The sequence below is a fragment of the Strongylocentrotus purpuratus genome, unplaced genomic scaffold (assembly GCF_000002235.5).
Source record: "Strongylocentrotus purpuratus isolate Spur 01 unplaced genomic scaffold, Spur_5.0 spur5_scaffold_19, whole genome shotgun sequence".
In the NCBI taxonomy this organism is placed as follows: domain Eukaryota; kingdom Metazoa; phylum Echinodermata; class Echinoidea; order Camarodonta; family Strongylocentrotidae; genus Strongylocentrotus; species Strongylocentrotus purpuratus.
In genome coordinates, this window is record NW_022145604.1 from 29,154,921 (window position 1) to 29,179,112 (window position 24,192).

At 36.0% G+C, this 24,192-nt stretch overlaps 1 protein-coding gene across 1 annotated transcript in view; it reads left to right on the forward strand.

The window, feature by feature from the left end:
- The window catches only part of LOC575946 (asparagine synthetase [glutamine-hydrolyzing]), a 33,141-nt gene extending 12,302 nt beyond the window's left edge, over positions 1 to 20,839 (forward strand). Inside the window, exons 2-11 of the mRNA XM_030990812.1 lie at positions 3,992 to 4,269; positions 5,262 to 5,408; positions 9,082 to 9,172; positions 12,983 to 13,186; positions 13,684 to 13,776; positions 14,830 to 14,957; positions 16,595 to 16,721; positions 16,896 to 17,103; positions 18,468 to 18,705; positions 20,199 to 20,839. Of these exons, the coding sequence (XP_030846672.1) occupies positions 4,021 to 4,269; positions 5,262 to 5,408; positions 9,082 to 9,172; positions 12,983 to 13,186; positions 13,684 to 13,776; positions 14,830 to 14,957; positions 16,595 to 16,721; positions 16,896 to 17,103; positions 18,468 to 18,705; positions 20,199 to 20,432 (1,719 nt within the window). The 5' untranslated portion in view covers positions 3,992 to 4,020 and the 3' untranslated portion in view covers positions 20,433 to 20,839. The remainder of the gene's footprint in view (positions 1 to 3,991; positions 4,270 to 5,261; positions 5,409 to 9,081; positions 9,173 to 12,982; positions 13,187 to 13,683; positions 13,777 to 14,829; positions 14,958 to 16,594; positions 16,722 to 16,895; positions 17,104 to 18,467; positions 18,706 to 20,198) is intronic.
- The last annotated feature ends 3,353 nt before the right edge of the window (positions 20,840 to 24,192 follow it).

Sequence of the window (24,192 nt, forward strand, 5' to 3'; positions counted from 1 at the left end):
TTTTTTAGAGCAAGGCCACTTTTCTGTAGGGCACATTCCTATATTACAGAACAAATAGGAAGAATTGGAAAGGGCACAACAAATCTCCAAGGCCATTGAGAGGGGCATTGAGGCTAATCAAAGGGGCATCCATGGCTTTGGTGGCCTTGGATTAATTCAAGCCCTGCTTTTATAAACACAGTCCTTAGCTAGACTCCCTAGATTCTAGACTAGAGAAGGGAGAGTACCGTGAGTTCTCGGAAGAGGTAAAAAATTATTTGTGAGCATTAGATCTATATCATTGTAATATCATGCAAGAGTGAAAGAACATGGATAGTAAAAATGTCCGCTGAAAAGCATGGCTCTTTAAATGCGTTCATATTCTAAATAATTGACAAGTAGTTGTAACAGATTTAAAAATGAGTCCCAATTTTTATGCCACATGTTGGTGTAGTCCGACTAGTACTAGTCCCAATACATCTTTCTGTGTACAGTGCTTGTTACTTTACCAAGACTGGGCCAAATTGCTGATCATTTTGATGACTCCAGAACCTTGCAGTACACACCAATAATTAAACTAAATGGTCAACCTTTTCGATCGATTGCATGACCAGAAGAAAGAGTGTACATGTTAAAGTATACATGCAGGCAGCTACCATATGTACTGTAGGTGTCAACATGATCTTTCAACAATAAAGGAAAATTCCTAGAAACTGTGGAAAAACAGAATTAGGATCTAGATAGTCATACAACTTCTAAGTGAAAGTGACTTTCACCTCTCAATAAGCTGACCACACCCATCTCATGCTATTGACCATGCACTTGGTCAATGCTATGACACGCACACACATAATGGTCATCTGGTCAAGGTTGACCTCCCTTACAAAAAAATTCTATAGAATTCTATAACAAAAAATCTATAGAATTGCGTATAGAAATTCTATAGAATTTTTTTTATAGAATTCTATAGAAATGCTTTATAGAGATTCTATAGAAAAGTGGGCGACTTTTCTATACAAATTCTATAGAAATCTATAACGGACCTCTATAGAATCTCTATAAAACATTCTATAGAATGGCCTATAAAAATTCTATAGAATTTGTTTTATAGAATTCTATAGAATTTTTTGTAGAGAATTCTATAGACCATTTTATTCTATAGCAATTCTATAGAAATGTTTTATAGAGATTCTATAGAAAAGTGGGCCACTTTTCTATACAAATTCTATAGAAATCTATAACGGATCTCTATAGAATCTCTATAAAACATTCTATAGAATGGCCTATAGAAATTCTATAGATTTTTTTTTAAAGAATTCTATAGAAGTTTTTTTTGTAAATAATTTTATAGAACATTTTTTACCAGTTGAAAACCAGTTTATTATTCAGTAGCGACCAATAATCAATTGATAATCAATATTGCATGACATCTGGCCACTGACTAAACCATATTTATATAGACTCCTACAATTGCTCCATCACAAAGATCATTTGAAGCAAAATACAGTTGAGTATATATTGTTAATTAAGTAGTGGGAGATCTTACATACATATGTACAAAATTATACATGTTTTTACTGGTTAGTAAAATACTTATATTAATATATCTATTTTACGTCTTAAGTTACATGTTTAAAAAAATTGGACATATACAGTGCGTCCCAGAAAAAACGAAACCGAGAAGTATTGATGTTCTATTATAACTTAATCACAACTATAATTAATGAATGATACATATTTGGAAAGCTTAGAGTCTCCTCTTTCATGTGATGCTACTCAGATAATGCATATTTTACGCATGAGTGATTAAAAGCAATTTGAAGGAAACCAAAAAGACATTTGGCGGGCGGTATCTGAATTTCGAAGAAAAATTCACATTTCTAGAAAGTTGAGTTTCTGCCCTTTCATATGATACCTCAATCAGGAATAATGAGTGAGGAATGACAAAGTTCTGTTTGTTTAAAGTAGTGCTTGCATTTCCATAATTTTATCAAACGAATTCGTTTTCACTGGCTGCCTGCCGTATCAATAAACGAAATTAACAAAAGACTTAACTCCGTTTCGTTGACAATCAGCCGTAGCCGAGTCTTCGTGCATGGCTGATTGTCAACGAAACGGAGTTAAGTCTTTTGTCAAATCTGCTTTTTGCAACGGCAGGCACACAGTGAATACGAATTCGTTTGTTAAAATTATGAAAATGTAAGGGCTACTTTAAACTAACAGAACTTTGTTATTCCTGGCTCATTTTTCTTGATTGAGGTATCATATGAAAGGGCAGAAACTCAACTTTCTAGAAATATGAATTTTTCTTTGAAATTCAGATACCGCCCGCCAAATTTCTTTTTGGTTTCCTTCCTTCAAATTGCTTTTAATCACTCATGCGTGAAAAATGCATCACGTGAGTAGCATCAACTGAAAGAGGAGACTCTAAGCTTTCCAAATATGTATCATTCATTAATTATGGTTGTGATTAAATTATGATAAAACATCGATACTTCTCGGTTTCGTTTTTTCTAGGACGCACTGTATATTATATTTGTCAATAATGGACTAAGAAAATATAAATCACACAATTGATGTTAATTGTCACATTTGCTTGACAGATCATGATAATTACATTTTCTGTGAAAACATGCAAATTATCATGAATATGCATGAGATACATATCTTCATATAGAACAAAAATTCTATAGAATTCTATAGAAATTTAGATCTATAGGAAACTTATTCTATAGAATTCTATAGAGAAAACTGATTTCTATAGACATCCTTAAACATTCTATAGAGAAGTGGGGACGCCATTTTTTATATTGAATTTTCTATAGAAATTTAAATCTATAGAAAACTTATTCTATAGAATTCTATAGAGGAAACTCATTTCTATAGACAACCTTAAAAATTCTATAGAGAATTAACTTTTCTCAGTATAGAAATTTCAATCTATAGAAAACTTATTATATAGAATTCTATAGAGGAAACTGATTTCTATAGACAACCTAAAAAATTCTATAGAGAATTAACTTTTCTATAGAAATTTAAATCTATAGAAAACTTATTCTATAGAATTCTATAGAGGAAACTGATTTCTATAGACAACCTTAAAAATTCTATAGAGAATTAACTTTTCTATAGAAATTTAAATCTATAGAAAACTTATTCTATAGAATTCTATAGAGGAAACTGATTTCTATAGACAACCTTAAAAATTCTATAGAGAATTAACTTTTCTATAGAAATTTAAATCTATAGAAAACTTATTCTATAGAATTCTATAGAGGAAACCGCTTTCTATAGAGAATCCTTGTTCTATAGAGAATCTGGAATGTTATAGGGTTCTATAGAACTCTATAAAGCGTTCTATAAAATTCTATACAACTTTTTTGTAAGGGCTCCCAACAACAGAGAGTTTCCAACACAGTGTGTAACAACAGAAGTTGAGGTACAAAGACACATGTGTATTGTGTGTGTATTCTCCTAATCTGAGAAGTATTTAGCTGGTATGAGTTCCTGTTCACTTCATTTATACTTTTTTCACACTTGTTTTGCTTAACCCCGGACTAACTTTTTTTGCCTTTTATCACTGCAATTCCTTAGCCCCTTACTAGCCATAGCATGAGTGATTAAGATGAATTTGAAGAGAGGAAACCAAAAAGTCATTTAGCGGACGGTATCTGAATTTCAAAGAGAAAATCACATTTCTAGAAAGTTGAGTTTCTGCCCTTTCATGACACCTCAATCACAAAAAACGAGCTAGGAATAACAAAGTTCTGTATGTTTAAAGTAGTGCTTGCATATATCCATAATTTTGTCAAACAAATTCATTTTCACTGGCTGCCTGCCTTAGCAACAAACAGAATTAAGAAAAGACTTAACTCCGTTTCGTTGACAATCGGCCATTGACAAAAGACTTCATGCATGGCTGATTGTCAACGAAACGGAGTTGAGTCTTTTGACAATTCTGTTTTCAATTCTCGTAATCATGTTGTCCATTTTCATTTGTCCTCAATTGCAGCTTTAAAAAAATCAACACTAAAAATCAAGATGTGTGGTATATGGGCGCTATTCGGGAGTGACGTGGATGTCCACAAGCATCTTGGGAGTGCGCTCAAGATAGCTCATCGTGGTCCCGATTCGTTCCGGACGGAGAGCATCCCCAAGTACAACAACTGTTGTCTGTGTTTCCATCGTCTAGCCATCGTAGGTAACGTGTTTGGGATGCAGCCTCTCCGTATCAACGGCTTTCCTCATCTCACGCTGCTATACAACGGAGAGATCTATAACTATAAAAAGGTATGATGAAGCACAGTCGCTTTCATTTCATAAATAGATTGTGAGATCTTAAAGGTATAGACCAGTTTTGGAAACACTCCCCTTTAAAAAAAATGAAATGGAAGTTGTTATTAACAATCATGTGAAAGAATATGTTTTGACTAATACGTGATGATACAAATTTTGCAGAGAAACCGCCTACTAATTGATATATTTGGTAAATTATCATATCTATCCGGACTGGATAGACATCGTGTAGCCCCATAATTATACATCTTTTTGTGTACAGTGCTTACTGCTTGTAACTTTATCAAGACTGGGCCAAATTTCTTATCATTTTGATGATTCCAGAACCTTGAAGTAAACACCAATACTTCTATGCTAGGTGATCAACCTTTTCTGACTGATTCCAAAATGTTTCTTTTTTCACAATGCAATTGCATGACCAGAACTGGTCTATACCTTTAACCTTTTAACTACTGAAGTCTCTTATTCCCAAAGGCTTTTAGCAGGCACCACCATTACCTGTGAGGAATTAGTTAAAGATGGATTCATGAGATTTTTTTAATAGCACTATGAAGTAACACATTTTAGAGTAGAAATTCCAAGAGTCTGGGTATAGAATGGTGAAATGCAAAATTTGCAAATGGTTATTTTAGATAACATAAAAACAAACAAATGATTAAGAAATATATATATACTCCTTTTGAAAGATAAGTTTCAGTTCTAGTAATGACAGAAAATATGTTCTTAAATAGTCAAATAAAAGCTACATTGAATGTTAAAATCTACATAACATATTTACCAAATGCTTTTGGTTTTAAAAAATGGACGAAACCTTATTTCATATGGAAAAAAAATATATATATTTTGCTTTGGGCTGTATTGAGGGACATATGGTAATGTAGAGGAGCTATTCTTGTGTTGACAAAAAAACTAATATACAATGTTGATACCAACTGTATCTGATGCAGACATTGATGTGCAAAAAAAAAATCCATATTTTCACACAGCTGAGCGAGGCCTTTGGTTTCCCGATAGCAAGCAAGATGGATGGTGAGATTCTGCTTCACCTTTACATCAGGGGTGGTATAGAGTACGCAGCATCTATGGCCGACGGTGTGTTCGCTATGTGTATCGTTGATACAGCTAGTAAACAGGTAACGATTCCCTTCCAGGAAAGTGATTATTTAAAGCAGGACTGCACAACTTGTAGCTACTTGCGCCCTCTATATAACAAACAAAGCATTAATCGGTGACCATTGGTCCCCCATGATCCTCTTTTTCTTATGTTAATCGAGAGCTGATTTGATGAGATAACCACCTGCCCAGTGACCAGGGTGGTCTAATCCCGCATTTGCCCTAGTACAGATGGGCTTTAAGAGCTAAATTGATCTTTTTTTTTCTTATTTAAATTTGCACCAATATACTCTCCAATTCTTGAGGACAAATTGAAATTCATATTAAATGAATGAATACATAAAGCAACAAAAACTTGTCAATTTGTATGTGAAAACATGAATCATGAATACCATACCACGCTGCTAATTTATACAAAGTGCTTATTTTATTTAAATTGTTGTTATTCACGAACTACAAGATGTATGGCAGTGGAAATTAACTCAGATCTTGCTATGAAGGTATGATTGCCCTTTAAACACTATAACAATCTTGCTTAATATTACTGACTGCTCTGGTGACTTTTCGGTTTCGGTTTTCAAATTCAAATGAAATATTAGAACCTAGCAATTGATGACACAAATATGGACACAATATGTGCATCAAAATTAAGTTATGGAGCAGAACCACAAAATATTGAGAATTATCATGAAAGGGAAACTCGCACCTTTCTTACAGGTAGAATTGGGTGAATAGTACGATTTAGTCGTATTTAGTACGATTTTTAGAAGCAAATACGACAGTACGATTTACTACTGTACAGTGTATGCTGTAGCTGTCAGAACTACTCAATCACGCTTATGACCATTTGCACACAAAACGTATTGAATTCTGTCCAGACTATTGATTATGATAAAAATAAGAGCATTGAACTTACACGAAATCATCAGGCAGTAGACCTCGATCCTAAACCTTCAAGAACCAGTTTAAACATGATATAATAACCATACTTTAAGAAACTTTACGAAACTTGTGGCTTGAGAAAATAGGATAGTTCGCTTAAAAGGAGCGCCATTGTTTCTGACTATGGAAAGCCAAGTGAACAGATTATATTTAATCGCGTGCAGCACAGTGTGCGTCCGCCATTTTCAATGGCATAATGTCCATTCTGTCCTGTAAAGTATCCTACAAGCATCTCACATCGGCAATTTGGGAATGTTTATTGGTTCATCGAACACACCAGTCGTGACGAAATAATGCATATTCAACCAATGATCAATAAAAAAAAAAATTCTTCCTGTAGGTAGAAACTGTAAGAGGTATTGATCCGCGTAACAATCCGTGCTTATTTTCAAGAATACAACTTTTGTCAGTAAAATACAACTTTTGACACTAAAGAATACAGTTTTTGAACTCCAGAGGTTGGCAGGTCTGCCGGTACATATCTAAGAACTAGAAGTGTGAAAGCTGGAACGATTGGATATTCCAGCTTTGACATTTAGATCATAGTGTTTGTGAATTAGGAATGGACATTTTTGTCAGTGACTGTGAGTCTGTGAAATGTTTTTATCAAGGTTACACCAGTCTATTTGTGTGATTTTTCTATATCATTCAATTGATACACTATACACCTCGCTCCATACTATTATTTACGGTCTGGCGACTTTTATTGCCATTTCCAAGCTGTTGCCTACTTTGAGCCTCCTTTAGTATCTCCGCCCTAATGCTTCAGTTAATTTGAATAGGGGCTAGATCAGTGTGGTATATACAGTGCGTCCCAGAAAAAACGAAACCGAGAAGTATCGATGTTTTATCATAACTTAATCACAACTATAATTAATGAATGATACATATTTGGAAAGCTTAGAGTCTCCTCTTTCATGTGATGCTACTCAGATGATGCATATTTCACGCATGAGTGATTAAAGCAATTTGAAGGAAGTAAACCAAAAAGATATTTGGCGGGCGGTATCTGAATTTCGAAGAAAACTTCACGGCCCGAATTCACAAAGGAGGTTTGTCGTCAAACCTTGGTTTTCGTACGTCATATGACGCGTTTTACGCGTTTTTTACAAACCTGGTTTGTAAAGAACAAAAGGAGGTTTGGCGAAACAAAAGGAGGTTTGAGCTCAAACCTTGGTCTGAGCTCAAACCTTGCTTTGTGAATTCGGGCCCACATGTCTAGAAAGTTGAGTTTCTCTGAATTTTTCTTTGAAATTCAGACACCGCCCGCCAAATTACTTTTTGGTTTCCTTCCTTCAAATTGCTTTTAATCACTCATGCGTGAAATATGTCATTAATTATGGTTGTGATTAAGTTATGATAAAACATCGATACTTCTCGGTTTCGTTTTTTCTGGGACGCACTGTATATATACATGTAGTTGACTAGTCTGCAAGCACAGACTCTAGTTTGACACCTTACCACGATTCCTAAAGCCTTGAGTAGAGCCTAGCTCTGTATTTCTCTGGCTTTTCCAAAAGCAGCTGAAGTACAGAGTATACAAAGTACACTGTATACCATCAGCATAGTATCACATTGCAGACATACATGCACACATATTGCTCCGATTGTCTCATTTTCGCTCGCGTGAACATTGCCAGCACAAACCACTGACCTCTACCTCCTACATGGATCATCGCACATTCCCATTCACTATACGTTACGTACTGAAAGGCTGTATTGTCTGACCGTTCATGAATATTCATGTTTTTGCTAAACTCGGCAAAATGTTTGCTTTTACTAAATGGAAAAATTCCGATGGGGGGTTGGATGAAATGGACAAAACGAAATAGGCAGAAGTGATCTATGATAATTCATGCTTTTTATGTTTCGTGTGCTCGACCTATAATCTTCAAATTGCTTGGTAAACTGAGTCCAAAGTTAGACTTGTTTCACATGTGTATTATAGGCAATGACGAGCTTGCAACCTATTTTGAAAAATTACGGTGGGTGAACTTTCAAAAGTCAATGAGACATGAGGGCTCCAATGAAAGAGCTAGTGATAACGTACGTCGGGGTGGATGTGCTTTTCGTTTAAACAAAAAATGAATTTTTAACGATTTTTTAAAAAAACGTCCATAGCTAGGCTAACATGTTAGGCTGCTGAATCTGACCATGCTCTGACGATAGGTGGCGTTGTGAAATGAGACTAAACGGAGCCATATGATGATGAAGGACAACGATTTGTGTCCTGCAAACTAACCATTGACCTTTCTAGACATGAACTTTTGAGTCGAGGCGTAAAGAATGGTCTCTTACTGTATCGTTTACTCTTTTTTTAAAATATCATCCGGTTGCTAAGGTGGTCAGTGGAAATGTTAAATATCTCTTGCCATATCCAGGGCTCCACACCATCTATTATTGAAAGGGCAAAGGGAGTCCGGATTGAGCTTTTTACAGTCTGTATGTATGAGCCCTATGTAAAAACTTCCAAATTTGGGGGTTCCGGACTGAGATTTTAGGTGCCAATGTGTCCTGGATGCCTGTTTCTCGCTTTATCCGGGGCTACGCACCAACTTTTATTGGAATGGCGTCCAGATTGAACATTTTACAGTCTGTATGTACAGTATAAACCCTACATCTATGTAAAACTTCAAAACTTGGGGGTTCTGGACTGAGGTTTTAGGTGCCCATGTGTCCCAGGCGTCAGTTAGTGTCGAGCCCTGCTCTATTATTTATTTTCTTTTTTTTCCTCATTCTATCGTTACCTAGGTTCATATTGGTCGTGATACATACGGGGTGAGGCCTATGTTCTCTCTTCTCAACGAGGATGGCTTTATGGCTATCAGCTCAGAGGCTAAAGGTAAATATTTTTATTAAAATTGTTGCATTGGTAGCCAAGCATTAATTTTTGATAGTCCAGAACATGAATGCCTACTGATTACCATTTTGTAGCCATTTACTGAGTAGAAATGATTATCAGGTGGGCTGTATTTATAATACAGACCACCTTATATTTTTGTTGAAATCGCCTTTATTTATTATTTATTTATTATTTATCAGGTGGGCTGTATAACGTACAGACCACCTTATAATTTCGTTAGAATTGCCTTTATTATTTATTTATTTATTTATTTATTTATTTATTTATCAGGTGGGCTGTATATCATACAGACCACCTTATATTTTTGTTAAAATTGCCTTTATTATTTATTTATTTATTTTTCTTAATTCTTACCACTTTTTTGTTCACAAGATAACTTGAAAATAGATCAATCAAATAACTTGAAATTTGGCACACATATGTATAGGCATATAGAGAAGTTACAATAACGTTTTCAACCTTGACCTTGACTGATGACGTCATCTAGGCGCCATTTTGTGAAAATACACTCGTGATCATATCTTCATAACCAAAATTCATTTCTCATTGATATTTAATATGATCAAGGTCCTTATCCGTCCGATCAATTTCAGATAAAAAAACGCGCGCGTGCACGTACGTCCGCGCGTCAGTGCGCGCGCAAATTTTTATAATGCTCAAAATCATCTCAATTTTTTTTTGGATGCGTTTTAGGCCATTTTAAGCATTTTGAAAAAAAACGCGCACACGCGCATGTGTGCGCGTTTTCGCGCGTACTGGTATTTTGCAACATAGAATAGTCATTTTTTTTTCTTTAATGATATTTTCCATATTTTTTCGAACAATATGATACCATGTTTAATTCTTTATGACCATTGGGAACAAGATGAGCTTCTATTCAAGATACATTTCCGTGCGCGCGGGCTCTTTTAATACATAGCATATACGGGCAAAAACAGGCCTATACAAAATCCATTATAGCTCTTTGGAATGCACCGAGACCCTCAATTCTTTTTCATATTTGGAAAAAGTATGAGTTGGAGATATGACTTAATGTCTCATTTGGCCATTAAATTTATCATAACATCATAATAATAGCCTTGGAACTCAAAAAAAGAATTAGCATATTATGACGTCAGCATATTTATGTCAAATTGATTGTATCTCTGTAAATATTGATCGATTTTCTTCCAAATTTCGATATGTTGTAGCTAAGACAATTTTCTTCAAGCTTAGATTCACCATTTTTCATTTTGATGACGTCATCATAGTGAAAATATCGATTAAAGGCCTCATGTCAGAAATTTCTTAATTTGCGTGTTATGCCTATATAAGCTGAATTTCGTTCACGTCATGAATCTACATGATACTGTTGTTTAAGAATTTTTAAGCAGTATCTCGCTTAATTTTGCTCTAGTTTGTCTCAAATTTTAGTTGAGCAGCCCACCTATACTTGTTCCAAACAAGTATTACATGTCTAGTTTCTTTATTATTTATCAGGTGGGCTGTATCTAATACAGACCAGTTATATTTTTGTTAAAATTGCCTTTATCAGGTGGGCTGTATTACGTACAGACCACCTTATAATTTCGTTAGAATTGCCTTTATCAGGTGGGCTGTATCTAATACAGACCACCTTATATTTTTGTTAAAATTGCCTTTATTATTATTTATTTATTTATTTATTTATCAGGTGGGCTGTATAACGTACAGACCACCTTATAATTTCGTTAGAATTGCCTTTATTTATTTATTTATTTATTATTATCAGGTGGGCTGTATAACGTACAGACCACCTTATAATTTCGTTAGAATTGCCTTTATTTATTTATTTATTTATTATTATATATTTTTCTTATTTCTAACCACTTTTTTGTGTGCAAGATAATTTGAAAATGGCTCAATCAAATATCTTAAAATTTAACACACATATGTATAGGCATATTCACAAAACACAGCAAATTTTTCGACCTTGACCTTGACTAATGACATCATCTAGGCGCCATTTTGTGAATTTTTTTGAAAATCAACCTATGATCATATCTTCATAACCAAAAGTAATTTCTCATTCATATTTATCATGATCAAGGTCAATATCAGTCCGGTCAAATTCAGTTCAAAAAACGCGCGTGTGCGCGTACGTCCGCGCGTCAGTGCGCGCGCAAAATTTTTAAATGCTCAAAATCGTCTCAAATTTATTTTGCATACGTTTCAGGTCATTTTAAGCATTTTTTAAAAAATCGCGCGTACGAGCATGCGCGCGCGTTTTCGCGCGTAACACCATTAACAAACATAGAATCGCCATTTTTTTTTCTTTCATGATATTTCTCATATTTTTTCAAGGAATTTGATACCACGTTTATCTCTTTATGACCATTATTAACAAGATGAGCGTAAATTCAAGATAAATGTCAGTGCGCGCGAGCTCTTTTAATACATAGCATATATGGGCAAAAACATGCCTATACAAAATCCGTTATAGCTCTTTGGAATGCACCGGAATCCTCAATTTTTTTCATATTTAGATAGAGTATGAGTCGGAAATATAATTCCATGTCTCATCTGGCCATTAAGTGTATCGCGACATAATCACAATGGCCTTGGAACTCAAAATACGAATTTGCATATTATGACGTCAGCATATTTATGTAAAATTTATTGTATCTCTGTAAATATTGATCAATTTTCTTCAAAATTTCGATATGTTGTAGCTAAGACAATTCTCTACAAGCGTAGTAATAACCATTTTTCATTTTGATGACGTCATCATAGTGAAAATTCATAATTTGCGTGTTATGCCTATCGAAGGTGAATTTAGTTCACGTTGTGAATCTACATGATATTGTCTTTTAAGAATTTGTAAGCAGTATGTCGCTTATTTTTGCTCTATTTTGTCTCAAATTTTAGTTGACCAGCCCACCTATACTTGTTCCAAACAAGTATTATATGTCTAGTTTAAATATATGTTTTTTCAACACTATTTCAAATGGTTTCCAATAGTTTGATCTCATTTTTCAACAGTAACATTTGCTTTTATTAGAGAATTGAACTGGGAAAGTCCCAAAGACAATTTGTCTACTAGAAAATATAATGTAGACTTATATAATGCACAACATATCCACCCAAAGCTTTGGTAGCTCCTAATTAAAAATTCATAACCAACATGACTTTGGAATCTATTTCATGATGAAGAGTAACTCATTCTCTGTCTAATGGTACCCTATTCATAATATTTCTGTTATGGGTGACTGAGTACCAGGGTCTTAACCAAATGTTGTCAAAATTACCTTGTACCTAGTTTGGGCAATGTATAGGCTTTCACTCCACCTTGTTTCAATCCATAGGATAAGCTTGAATTATTGTGTATATTGTATGTGCCTTGAACACCACCTGGGTGGATATGTTGTGCTGGAGGGTGTTTCATAAAGCTATGCGTAAAGTTATGAATGACTCGATCTACAAATAATTTAAATATGAAGAGCCATATGGGATGCCCAAAGTTTTTCCTGACATTTTAACAAAGTGTGACTGTATTTCCCATAATCTCAATTTAATTGTAGCCCAAAATACACTTAGCATTAAAGTTTTTTTTGTTAATAATGATAAGGTTAATCTACATCTGCATATTTCAACTTTAGCTTATATGCAATTAAAAGGATTTGAGGACACCATTTAGCTCTTCAGATTCAAGTCATTCGTAAAGTCGTGCTTAACTTTACGCACAGCTTTATGAAGCACCACCCTGGATACACTTTTCTCTGATACGCACTGCATAAGCAATTACACTTTCTTTTTTATTTCTTTTCAAAGGTCTTCTTGGTTTGAGGCATGGCTGTGATGACAGGGATGTGACCATTAAGCCTTTCCCTCCTGGTCATGTTCAGAGCTTCAACCTCCTACCTAGCGGCAAGGTATCCCCTCTGGAACTCATCCAGTTCCACTCCTTCGAGCAGACTCCAAAGTGGTCTTCCGTTGAGGGCAGTCTTCAAGTAGAGGGCAGTCTCACACCTACAGGTAAGACTAATGATAGAAACAGTGCTTGGATGTTTTTCCTATGTACTTGTATTCAATTTGGTGTCTATATGATCTGGGGGGTGTTTCACAAAGACTAAGATCGATTTTAAGTTGGACTTAAATATGGCAGGCCATTAATGCCACTGGTTCCTCTCACCATTGGTCTCGCAATTATGATCTTTAGATAATATTTTTTCCTTCAGTAATGAAGTATCAAATCAGGTAAATTCCGTAGATGTGTGGCCACGATTTGTACGTCCCTTGAGAAACCAATGCCAGGAATGATTAGAGAAACTAGTGGCATGAAAGGCCTGCCATAGTTAAGCTCAACTTAAAGTCGATTTACTCTTTGTGAAACACCCTCCTGTTCTATGTTTGTAACACCAACTTGATGAAAAGCAGTTTTTTTAGGCTGATGTGAGTTTTACCCAAATTGAATAAATTCAATTCTAATTCAATTCCAAATGATTCAATTTATGGTTCTTTTCTTCTAACAGATGAGGACATTTATGCCAACATCCGTGCTCTCTTTACTGAAGCAGTGAGGAAGCGATTGATGGGTGAGCGTCGTATTGGATGCATGTTGTCAGGTTAGTCTCATGGTCGATTAATCATAGATGCTCATCTACAACAACAAAATCAAATTAGAGGATAACATGTCCAATCTGTTATGGATCAGATAGGACCAACTATGTGTGTCTCCGTATTAAGGTTCATCCCCTCGTCCCCTATGCATTAGAAATTGATTGACATTGTGCACTTTTGTTAACAACGAACAAACTCATTGTTTGTTTTGGTAATTATGTGTTGACCGTTTTAAATTAGGAACTTCTTGTTATGTATACAGTTATTTCCTTTATATTCTCACTTATTTAACAATCGATGCCATGATCTGTATAAGACCAAGAGAGGTGTAAAACAAAGACAGCAAATATGAAGCATTTGGAATATTCAAGTGCAACAAACATAGAATCTGAAATATACTTTTCTATTCAACATGTGAGGATTTAGTTTGCACTATTTTTCCTCTTCTTTCTTTACCTCTCTATTTCTTTCTGACTTTTTTTCTTTTTAAAATGATTTTCTCTCTTTTCTCCTGCTCTATCTATCTTCCTTCCCCTCCTTTGCCACCTCCCCCTCTATCTTTCTCTCTCTCTTTCTAACTCCCTCTTCTCCTCACTTTTCTCTCCATTCTCCCTTCTCTCCCTCTTTTTCTGCCCTCCCACCCCTCTCACAATTTCTCTCTCTCTCTCCCTCCCTCTCTCCCTCCCTCGCTCTCTCTTTCTAACTCCCCTTCTCCCTCTCTGCCCCTCTTTCCTCCTCGCTCTCCCTCCCATCCCCCCTCTCTCTCTCTCTCTCTCTCTCCCTCTCTTTCTCCCTCCCTCTCTCCCTCCCTCTCTCCCTCCCTCGCTATCTCTTTCTAACTCCCCTTCTCCCTCTCTGCCCCTCTTTCCTCCTCGCTCTCCCTCCCATCCCCCTCTCTCTCTCTCTCTCTCTCCCCTCTCTTTCGTTCTCTCCCTGCTCCGCCCCTCCTTATCTCTCTATCTCTTTCTCTGCCTCTATCTTTCTCTCTCTCTCTCTCACCATCTCTCGCTCTCTCTCTCTCTCCCTCCCTCTCTACCTGGTCTTTCTTCAATCATCAGGTGGTTTGGATTCCAGCCTGGTATCATCCCTTGTCATGAAGGCGATGGTCAAGGATGGCTTTGACTATCCTCTTCAGACCTTCTCAATCGGAATGAAAGGCAGTCCTGATGTCGTTGCAGCCAGAAAGGTAAGCTAGTGCGGACCCAGAATGTTCACTTAAGCGGGACTGCACTACTTGTAGCTACTTGCGCCCTCTATATAGCCAACAATGCCTAAGTGGTACCCATTGATCCCCTATAGTCCCCTTTTTCTTATGTTAATTGAGAGCTGATTTGATGAGATAACCACCTGTCAGTGACCTTGCAGGGAGGTATAATCCCTCCTGGCCAAACTAGTGCAGATAGGCTTTGATATATAACTATCAAAGTAGGTAAGGATAACCGTTCCAAAGTTTGTGGAGAAAAGGGTCTCATTTTTAAATAATAATAATAATAATAATAATAATACATAGGATTTATAAGGCGCCAAATCCACTTGACAGTCAAATGCTCAAGGCGGAGCTTGTGCAAGAGATGAAATACGCACATGATACAAAGTGCAATAGGAAAGGTACAGACATGAAAGGTTATGGTAAACAATTATAAGCTAAATTAAACAGATATTTCGTAAGATTGTTTTTTAACACTTCAGCAGAGCTGCTATTCTTAATAGCATATGATCATGAATATGATCATAAATAATTATATATAATATAGCACTTACTGTAATAGTACTGTTTATAAGCACTGTCATATAATTACTCCGGCATTAGCCAAGCCACCCTGGTAAGGAGCTCTTGTATTCAAGGAATTGGGGACCCATTTACATCACCCAGGCGGAGAGTGGCAGATGTAGATTAATGTCGTGCAAAAGGACAGTAGTGCCCCAGTGGGACTCCAAATATGAACCATGTGACCCACAGTAAGGTGGTGTTTCCACTAGACCACAACACCTCTACTCTAGGAAGGGCTTCAGTTGAACATTACCAGCACATTTTTATCAGTTTGCCTAACACATCTTGATCATCAAAACAAATATCTCCTGCATGATTAACAATTCTGAGTTACTTTAACGACAGGACCTTTTTTCTTCTTAAATTCAATAAAGGTTTTATTCAAACATGTCTGGGGTCATTTTTCAGGCTGTACTGGTGCCTCTGAAGCAAAATTCTTTCAAACATTTTTGAGTTCAGTTAAAAGTTCAGAATGTTTATGGACCAAACATCTTTTGAGTGAGGTGCAATAGCTCATTGGTAGAGTAGTGGTCTTATAATCAGGAAGGTCCTGGGTTCGAAACCAGTTCAATATGCCAGAGCCCTTTGGCAAGGCATCGATCCACATTACCAAGTCCCTCAGAAACAAATAAGCCAGTTATGGTTGCAGTCTGAGCATGAGCAGATAAAGGTCATTGCAGAACAAATTTTGAAATACACGGAGACAAAATGCGGGATACGTGCTCATGAAAGTTATGTAATCATTATTCATTCATGCACAAGCAGTGCACTCCATGATACATAGGTGGGAGTATTCTTTGAAAAGGGGAGACAAAGGCTTTTTATATAGCACCTCCATCGCTGTAGGAGTGATTATTTCAAAATGTACAAAGTGGGACCTCTTCATATTTCGAAGATCTGTGTATATTCGAGGCCATTGCAGTAATGTGCTAACCGTGAACACTGGTCTATTAAAGCTGTTGGTCCCCTAGTTGCTTACATACAAGCACACACATGCTTTCTTAGCAGTCAGGTAAAACAACAAAACCAATCTTGTTGATTACTCTATACAGGTGGCCTCTCACATCGGCAGTGAACATCACGAAATTGGATTCACACCAGAAGAGGGCATCGAAGCGGTTGAACATGTGATAAAATCTTTAGAGAGTTATGACATCACAACTCTTCGAGCCTCAGTCGGTAAGGACACTTTTCTTCTGTGAAGATTGAATTACAGTTATGCTGTGTCAAGGGTCATTTTGAAATATTGTTACTTTATTTTTTCTTAAATGTTGAATCTATATGATGAACGTGCATGCCTCAGTGTTCTTTTCACCTCTGTACATATTGATATAATGTATTCTCTCGTTTCAGGCATGTACCTCGTAGCTCAATACATCCGTAAGGAGACGGACACCATCGTCGTCTACTCCGGTGAGGGTGCTGATTGTCTCGCTCAGGGATACATCTATTTCCACAAGCAACCCGATGCGTCGGCTGGTGATGATGAGAGCAGGAAGCTGCTCAAGGATCTCTACCTCTATGATGTACTCCGTGCAGACAGGACTACTGCTGCTCATGGGTAAGCAAATCTTTACCCCCCAAAATATTAAGCTTGTTTTTTTCTTCTTAAAGGCATTGTTTAACAATTTTTCCAGTTGTATGAATCTGAGATGCATGGCCCTACGTGTTATCAGTGTCTGTGATATGGTATAATATTGAAGCCCTAAACAAATTGCGCTTCGAAATGATCATGAGGTGTTTCAAAAAAGTAAAAATCTTGTGGCCGGTTTTACCAGACTCATTTTCCCCAGTAGACTGTATAGTGTTATGAAAATCGTTTGGCAAACACATTTGGATTCGATTTCCAATCATAAATATCTTGATAATCAGACAGACAACCGGCTTGTTAAAGTCATGGGATTCATTTCTGACCAGGTTTATACTTACGATTTTGTTTAAAATCTTTCAAGTGTACCATTGTTGTGTATGGACAAATAGCATTCCATAGTAGGCTGATATTGCTACTGCATTATGTGTTAATTAACTCTCTACCAATAAACCGTACAGGAGTGCAAGTCTGTCGGTTACGGGTGAGACGCCATCTACTTTGTTCATGGGTACACAGTTGAGAATGCGAATACGACAACTTGAGACCAGGGCCTGTTTCACTACAGTGGTCCGGTTACATGGAATAGGTTACCAGTGGCGGATCCACTACCCCCCCCCCCCCCCCCCCCCCACTGAGCGAATTTTTGGCCAGCGCGTTTTTCAAATTTTCGGGAGCAAAAAAAAAAAAAAGTTGGGCCCCCTCCCCTAAGAAATCCTGGATCCGCGCCTGGGTTACCTTGTGATTTACGCTGTAGTATGTCAATTGAAGTATTTAAGAAACATCTCAAAAAACAAATATTTACATTGTAATTAACTGCATTACATTTTCTATCATATTTTGTTGAGTTTTAATTCATTGATGTTTTTGTTTTGTAAAGCGCTTTTTGATCAGTTGTAAATTGGATATAGTGCTATAAAAGAAACAATTTATTATTATTAAACAGTACTTAATGGATTGGGATCCCGGATTGGGATCGATTAGTATTGCTGCGATGCATCGTACACAAAGACTGGTCTTACTGACCCTGTTTGTGCTTCAGTTCAACTAATCCGTTCTTTACTAAGTCCTGTCTACGACGCCTCTTTAACAATTAAACGACCTGATTTTGAGTATAACTAAACCAAAATTAAAATTCTTTTGCATCTGTTTTAAATCAGGGATGCCAGTTTTCAGGCAAAAGCTTGAATTCAGGCCCTGGAGAGTTATTTTCAGGCCATAGACTTAGCTTTTTTGTGTACAAAATAGCTCATTCTAGGTGATTTTCAGGCCCGCCTCTAATCAATTCTAACTGGCATCCCTGATTATTATACCAAACAACTCCTGTTTCCCAACAGACTTGAGCTTCGTTGTCCATTCCTCGATCACCACTTCACCTCCTACTTCCTGTCCTTGCCGAAGGAGATGCGCTGTCCAAACAAAGGCATCGAGAAATACCTGTTGCGCAAGGCCTTTGATGGAACCGGTCTTTTACCGTGTGAGATCTTATGGAGACCCAAAGAAGCTTTCAGCGACGGAGTCTCGCCCGTCGAGAAGTCGTGGTACGAGTTCCTGCAGGAGCATATTGAAACAAAGGTATAGGTTCAAGATTCGGGAAATGTATTTCAATTTTCTTTTTTTAAAGCTCCTGCCTAAAGAGCCTAATTTTTAGGTTTTATACAGCGCTTAATACACCAACGATGTGTCTAAGCGCTTATCAGATATTTTATTACCTGGGTCATTAGATTCAGGCTTACCCCCCCCCCCCCCCCCCATTTATGCACATTCTCCACTTCTTGGGGAGCTTTTTGGCCAGGCGCCATTTTACAAGCGCACACTTGCTCATCTAAGCACATTAACCCTTACTGTACTGGGCTATTTTGAGCACCTTGTGACTGGGGGGAATGGGAGGCCCCCCCCCCCCCCCTATGATCTCGGCCGTCGAAAGTCCGATGAACGCGAAAATGTGCATGTTTGTAGATATTTATGTAAGGAAGAAGATGGTATAATTAGTTTTTTCCTAACATGCAAATTTTTGTCGTTATGGCTGAATTAATTATGCAAAATGCTAATGTTATGCATTTTACAGAAAACTCTTCATATTTGTCTGTAGACTTGTGAAGAATGTTGAAAATGTATTGAATAAATGTTTCCTTCATCTCAAATTCAAAAGAGGTTACATTATTTTTATGTTATTTGAAAATGCATAGGTTAATTTGCATAAATTATGAATACGCATTCATGAATATCAAATCTAGAAATATACAGGGAACTAGAATCATTACAAAAATTGTCAGACTCCACTTTTTGAATGTTAATTGCAACCCATTATTCATATGAAACTTCTTTTCTAACACAAAATAGTTATTTTAATGTAATTAATAATGATAATTTATGCAAATTTGATGCGATTTTCAAATGTTTATTTTCTTTTGCATTTTATTGTTTTTTATTTCTTATTATATCTATTGTTTTATTTCTAACGTATTCTTTTGTTCTGGAATACATCAAGTTACTTTGAGAAACATATAAAAGCAATTTGATATCTATTCATAGTATTCACATTTCTGCTTGTACATGAATATATGCAATTATAGCATATTTTTGATGACATGCGCATACTAATTGTTATGTAACACCTTACAGGTATATTCGATTTCGACGAAAATGGTATCAAAATGTGCGTAAGACTTGAGGGGAAAAAGTCATGAAACGAAAATTCAAAATTCCAAGCGGTCGCGGCACAATCTCTGAAAATGTCGGGGGGGGGGCCTCCCAGGCCTCCCCCCCCCCCCCCCCAGTACAGTAAGGGTTAACTTTCACATCCTACCAGGTACCCATTGGGTGGAGAGTGGCAGATGTAGATTCCCGTCTTGCCAAATGACATTAGTGCCGCGGCGGGACTCGAACCCCGTACCTTGCGATCTGCAATTGGGTAACTTATCCACTAGACCACAACACCTCTTTGAATAGGGATGGTTGTGCTAACTTAACTGGAAAGATATAGAATACCCAATAAAGATACAGTGCTCTTTTAAAAATTTTATGTTACCGATACACTTCATTTTTCCCCTATCTCTCTCTTTCAGGTGACCAACGACCAACTTAAAGACTCTCCCAAACGCTTCCCCTTCAACCCTCCTCCATCCAAGGAAGCATACTACTACAGACAGGTCTTTGAGAAATACTACCCTGGACGGTCTGACTGGATACCCCATATATGGATGCCTAAGTGGACCGGGGCGACCGACCCTTCAGCCAGGACTCTCAAACATTATAAGGAGTCAGAGGTCAGTGAGAAACAGGACATGGAGGTCAAGTAGGGGGTCACTACACCAACATAGCTGACAACCATTCCTATTTTGGAGGAATGATTCCTATTTTTCTTTCGTCTTCAAGCTTCTGTTTTAAACCCTAGATTCGTCTCTTTTTGTGAAATATTATGCAGGAAAAGTATACAAAATATACTGTACTCCTGAATACAAAAAAAGAAGAGAAAAACAAAATTGATTGTGTCCAAGACCAACTCGTTAACCATGAAAAACACTCTTGCACCAAATCTTTGACCTTGATCAACACTGTTTTACCTTTTATCTGTCACATCCTATGTTGTGTTATTTATCATTGATAATTAATTAAATAGCGGTAGATAAATTGAGGAATAAATGAAACAAAATTAAGCATCTTTTCGAGAGAAAGAAATGGAACGGAATAGATAAATATATGAAGATATTATAAATAAAATAAAATATTTTCTGGAGAAAAGAAGGAATCGAATAAAGAAATAAATAATTAAATGAAATCAAAAAGTATATTTTCTGGAGGAATAAAAAGAAGAAAATTATGTAAACATGTAATATGGTAGAATTGTACGATCCACTAAAAATTTAAACTTTGTTATTATATTGTTGTTTTTTATTGGTGTGTTCCGGAAAAAAATATGTTGTGAATATGATATTCAAAATCTTGAAGTGTAAATTGTAGAATGCATGACTTATTCTCTATGCTATGTTTTCCAACTTGGGAAGGGTGAGCTAGCCTGTAAGGTATCCCTCGACAGAGGGAGCCCTTCTCTGTTTCCATCCATTCTACGTCGAAGACGGATCAAGTGTGTGTTTAAGATTACTTGCTTTATACTTTGTTGCTTCTCAGCCTATGATTTTTTTTTTTGGGGGGGGGGGGGAGAGGAATTAATTAGTCTGTTATTTTTCCCAAAGTAAGCTTGCTAGAATAAGAGTGAGAATAGGCCTAGAATATGGCACATATATGGTTAACAACTAAATTATTAATGCCCCTTGTAAATTTGATGTGTTTCATGTTTGATTTTAACTCAAGTATGAAAGGTGAACTAGTTGAATTAGGGCCTTTGTTGCATACTTTAAGATGTAAGATTTCATATGTCACATTTTCAGAAAACAAATATCAGGAAAATCAATTTGTCATATTCTTAAAAATTGAAAAAAAAATGTAAGAGTATGAATAATTTAGTTGTTAATTGTATATATATCAATATTATTACATTGAGCAAAAAAAATGTGTTTTCAAACTTGTTTGTAGCCTAGTTTATGATACAAAATTCTATTTAGATATAGGAATTGCCTTTATTCTATTTAAATTAAACCCCAATAAGAATAATCTAGTATTGAACTGCATCACCAGGGGCGTAGACAACGGGGGGGGGGGGGGGGATGAGGGGGATGGCATGTACAATCATCCCCCCCCCAGGTTTTGGGAAATGATATTTGCTTACTTAATAAGTCATAATGATGATAATAATAGTAATAATAATAATGATAACAATTATAATATTAATAATAATAATAATTATGATGATGATAATAATAATCCTCATCATTATTGTAATTGTGTTTGTTAGCCGCATTCAGACGGTGAAAGCCAATTCTAAAACAGAATAGAAAATGAATGTGATACAACAGTATACATAATAATTCGTGACAGAGAGTACCATACTACTATCTTTATAACAAGTATTATTCAAACAAACATATATAATTATGTATAATCATGAATTGTTCAACTTCATGCTCCCACTATATGACTATTGTTACACTAATACTGATATCAGGACTGACTGGTATACATTAGTTTGTTGTTAAGCTTGCAGCAGCTACATCTTTTCTGTATTGTTAACTTTTTATTTATTTTTGTTTTATTTAAGATGCACTTTGTTTTGTATTCATTTAAAGTATGTTGATTGATGCATGAAGACATAAGTTTGAAATGTTTAAAGAAGTTTGTTTCATGTAAAGCGCAGTGTGAATTTACCATGTCTTGAAATGCGAGATAAAAGGAACCTATTAGTATTAGCATTATTATTTGTATTAGTATTATTTTTTATTATTATTATTATTATTATTATTATTATTATTATTATTATTATTATTATTATTATTATTATTATTATCATTATTATTATTATTATTATTATTATTACTATTATAAGACTGAGATCAAATAGAAGTAAATAATGCCCTAATTTGAAACGATGCAATGCCGTTATGGTTCCGATTTCTTCACAAACTTACAAAGCAGTATTGTTACTCCATGGATCATAGTGATACTGTTTATGTTTTTTGTATCTGTATGTTAATGAGCCGCCAGCCACTATCCATCTATGGATACTATGCCTGTTTCTTTGAGGTAAAAAAAAAGCATAGTATGTACGTATTCATTATGCTTTATAATGAACAGATATATTGTTCAAAGTTTAATCGTTATTTGTTTGTTGTTTATGTGTTCTATTCACAAATGGCCACAGAGGCTGTTTTCATTCATAACCACATACCCCTATCAAGACAACAAAGACTATACCTGCGTGTACACAGTTGACATTTGTTTTTTTTTCTGAAGAGGTGTAACAGCAAAATTCACAGAGATAAATAAATACGTAGTGTGGTTCAATATGCAATACTATGTGTCAGTCCATTCTGTATTCGTATGCCACGGTGTGTAGATCTTGTCGATGTATGTCTGTCCATTCAAGGCGTAGTATGTGTGTGTGTGTGTATGTGAGTATGTGTGTGTGTGCGTGCACGCTTGTTTGTGTTATTTTACCTCATTAAGTATGCATCAGATTGCACGATTTCAAGTTCAAAATTGCAAAAGCTCCCTACCGTTGGAGGGGGGACACCCCCCTCCCACACCCTCCCCCCGCTCGGTCGCTTCGCTCCCTCACTAGCGTTGGCAGCCCAGTCATCCCCCCCCCCAGGTGTACGAACCTGTCTTCGCCACTGTGCATCACTATTGTGAAAATCGATTTATTCTTCCCTGTATACTGAAATACTGGTATGTATTTTTTTTATCTTGTTAATTAGTTATCAGTTAACCGGTAGTTTTTTACTTTTTACAAGGTTATTCGTTATTTTGCAGCTGGCAGTACACTTATTTTGTTCTTACAGCTTGCCCACATAATAAAGTACTGTTTTTTATGATTTTTGTTTTGTTTTTTGTAATGGTTGTGTGCTTACTTTTATTCTGTAATAGAAATGTTGCAATATATGTTTGCATACAGGGTCTCTCATACACCTACATGTATTTGTGAAGTTTACCTCTACACTGAAATGCATAAACATGATTGTGTATGTGTGTAGTGTATTTAAAAGCTACTTGTGTTTAGGAACAGAGATGTTTGGAGTTGGTACTACTATACCGGTAGTGTGACGCAAGCCTTTGTAATAGGAATTGCCATATGTCATCACAGTGACCGTATGGTAGGAATACTCCCCAGGAGTGGAGATGGTGCACATTGTGTGCATAAATGAATCTGATGACCGGGGTATTAATATAGATTATAAAGCGCTTTGAGACAGTATTTTGTTATAAGCGCTAAATATATCAATTCTGATTATTATTATTATTAGTTTACCTCATAATTGTATTCATCTTATTTATCATAACTTTACTATCAATTTTGCAAAGTTTAAATCGCCAAATCAATATAAGGATCTGTCTTTTTTTCTCTGCATTTTTGAAAGTGTTTATGTCTCTTAACCAATTTGAGCAAGGAGTATCATGGTCAAGTCATTTAAGACAATTATCTGGTTGATGAGCAAAGTGACCAGT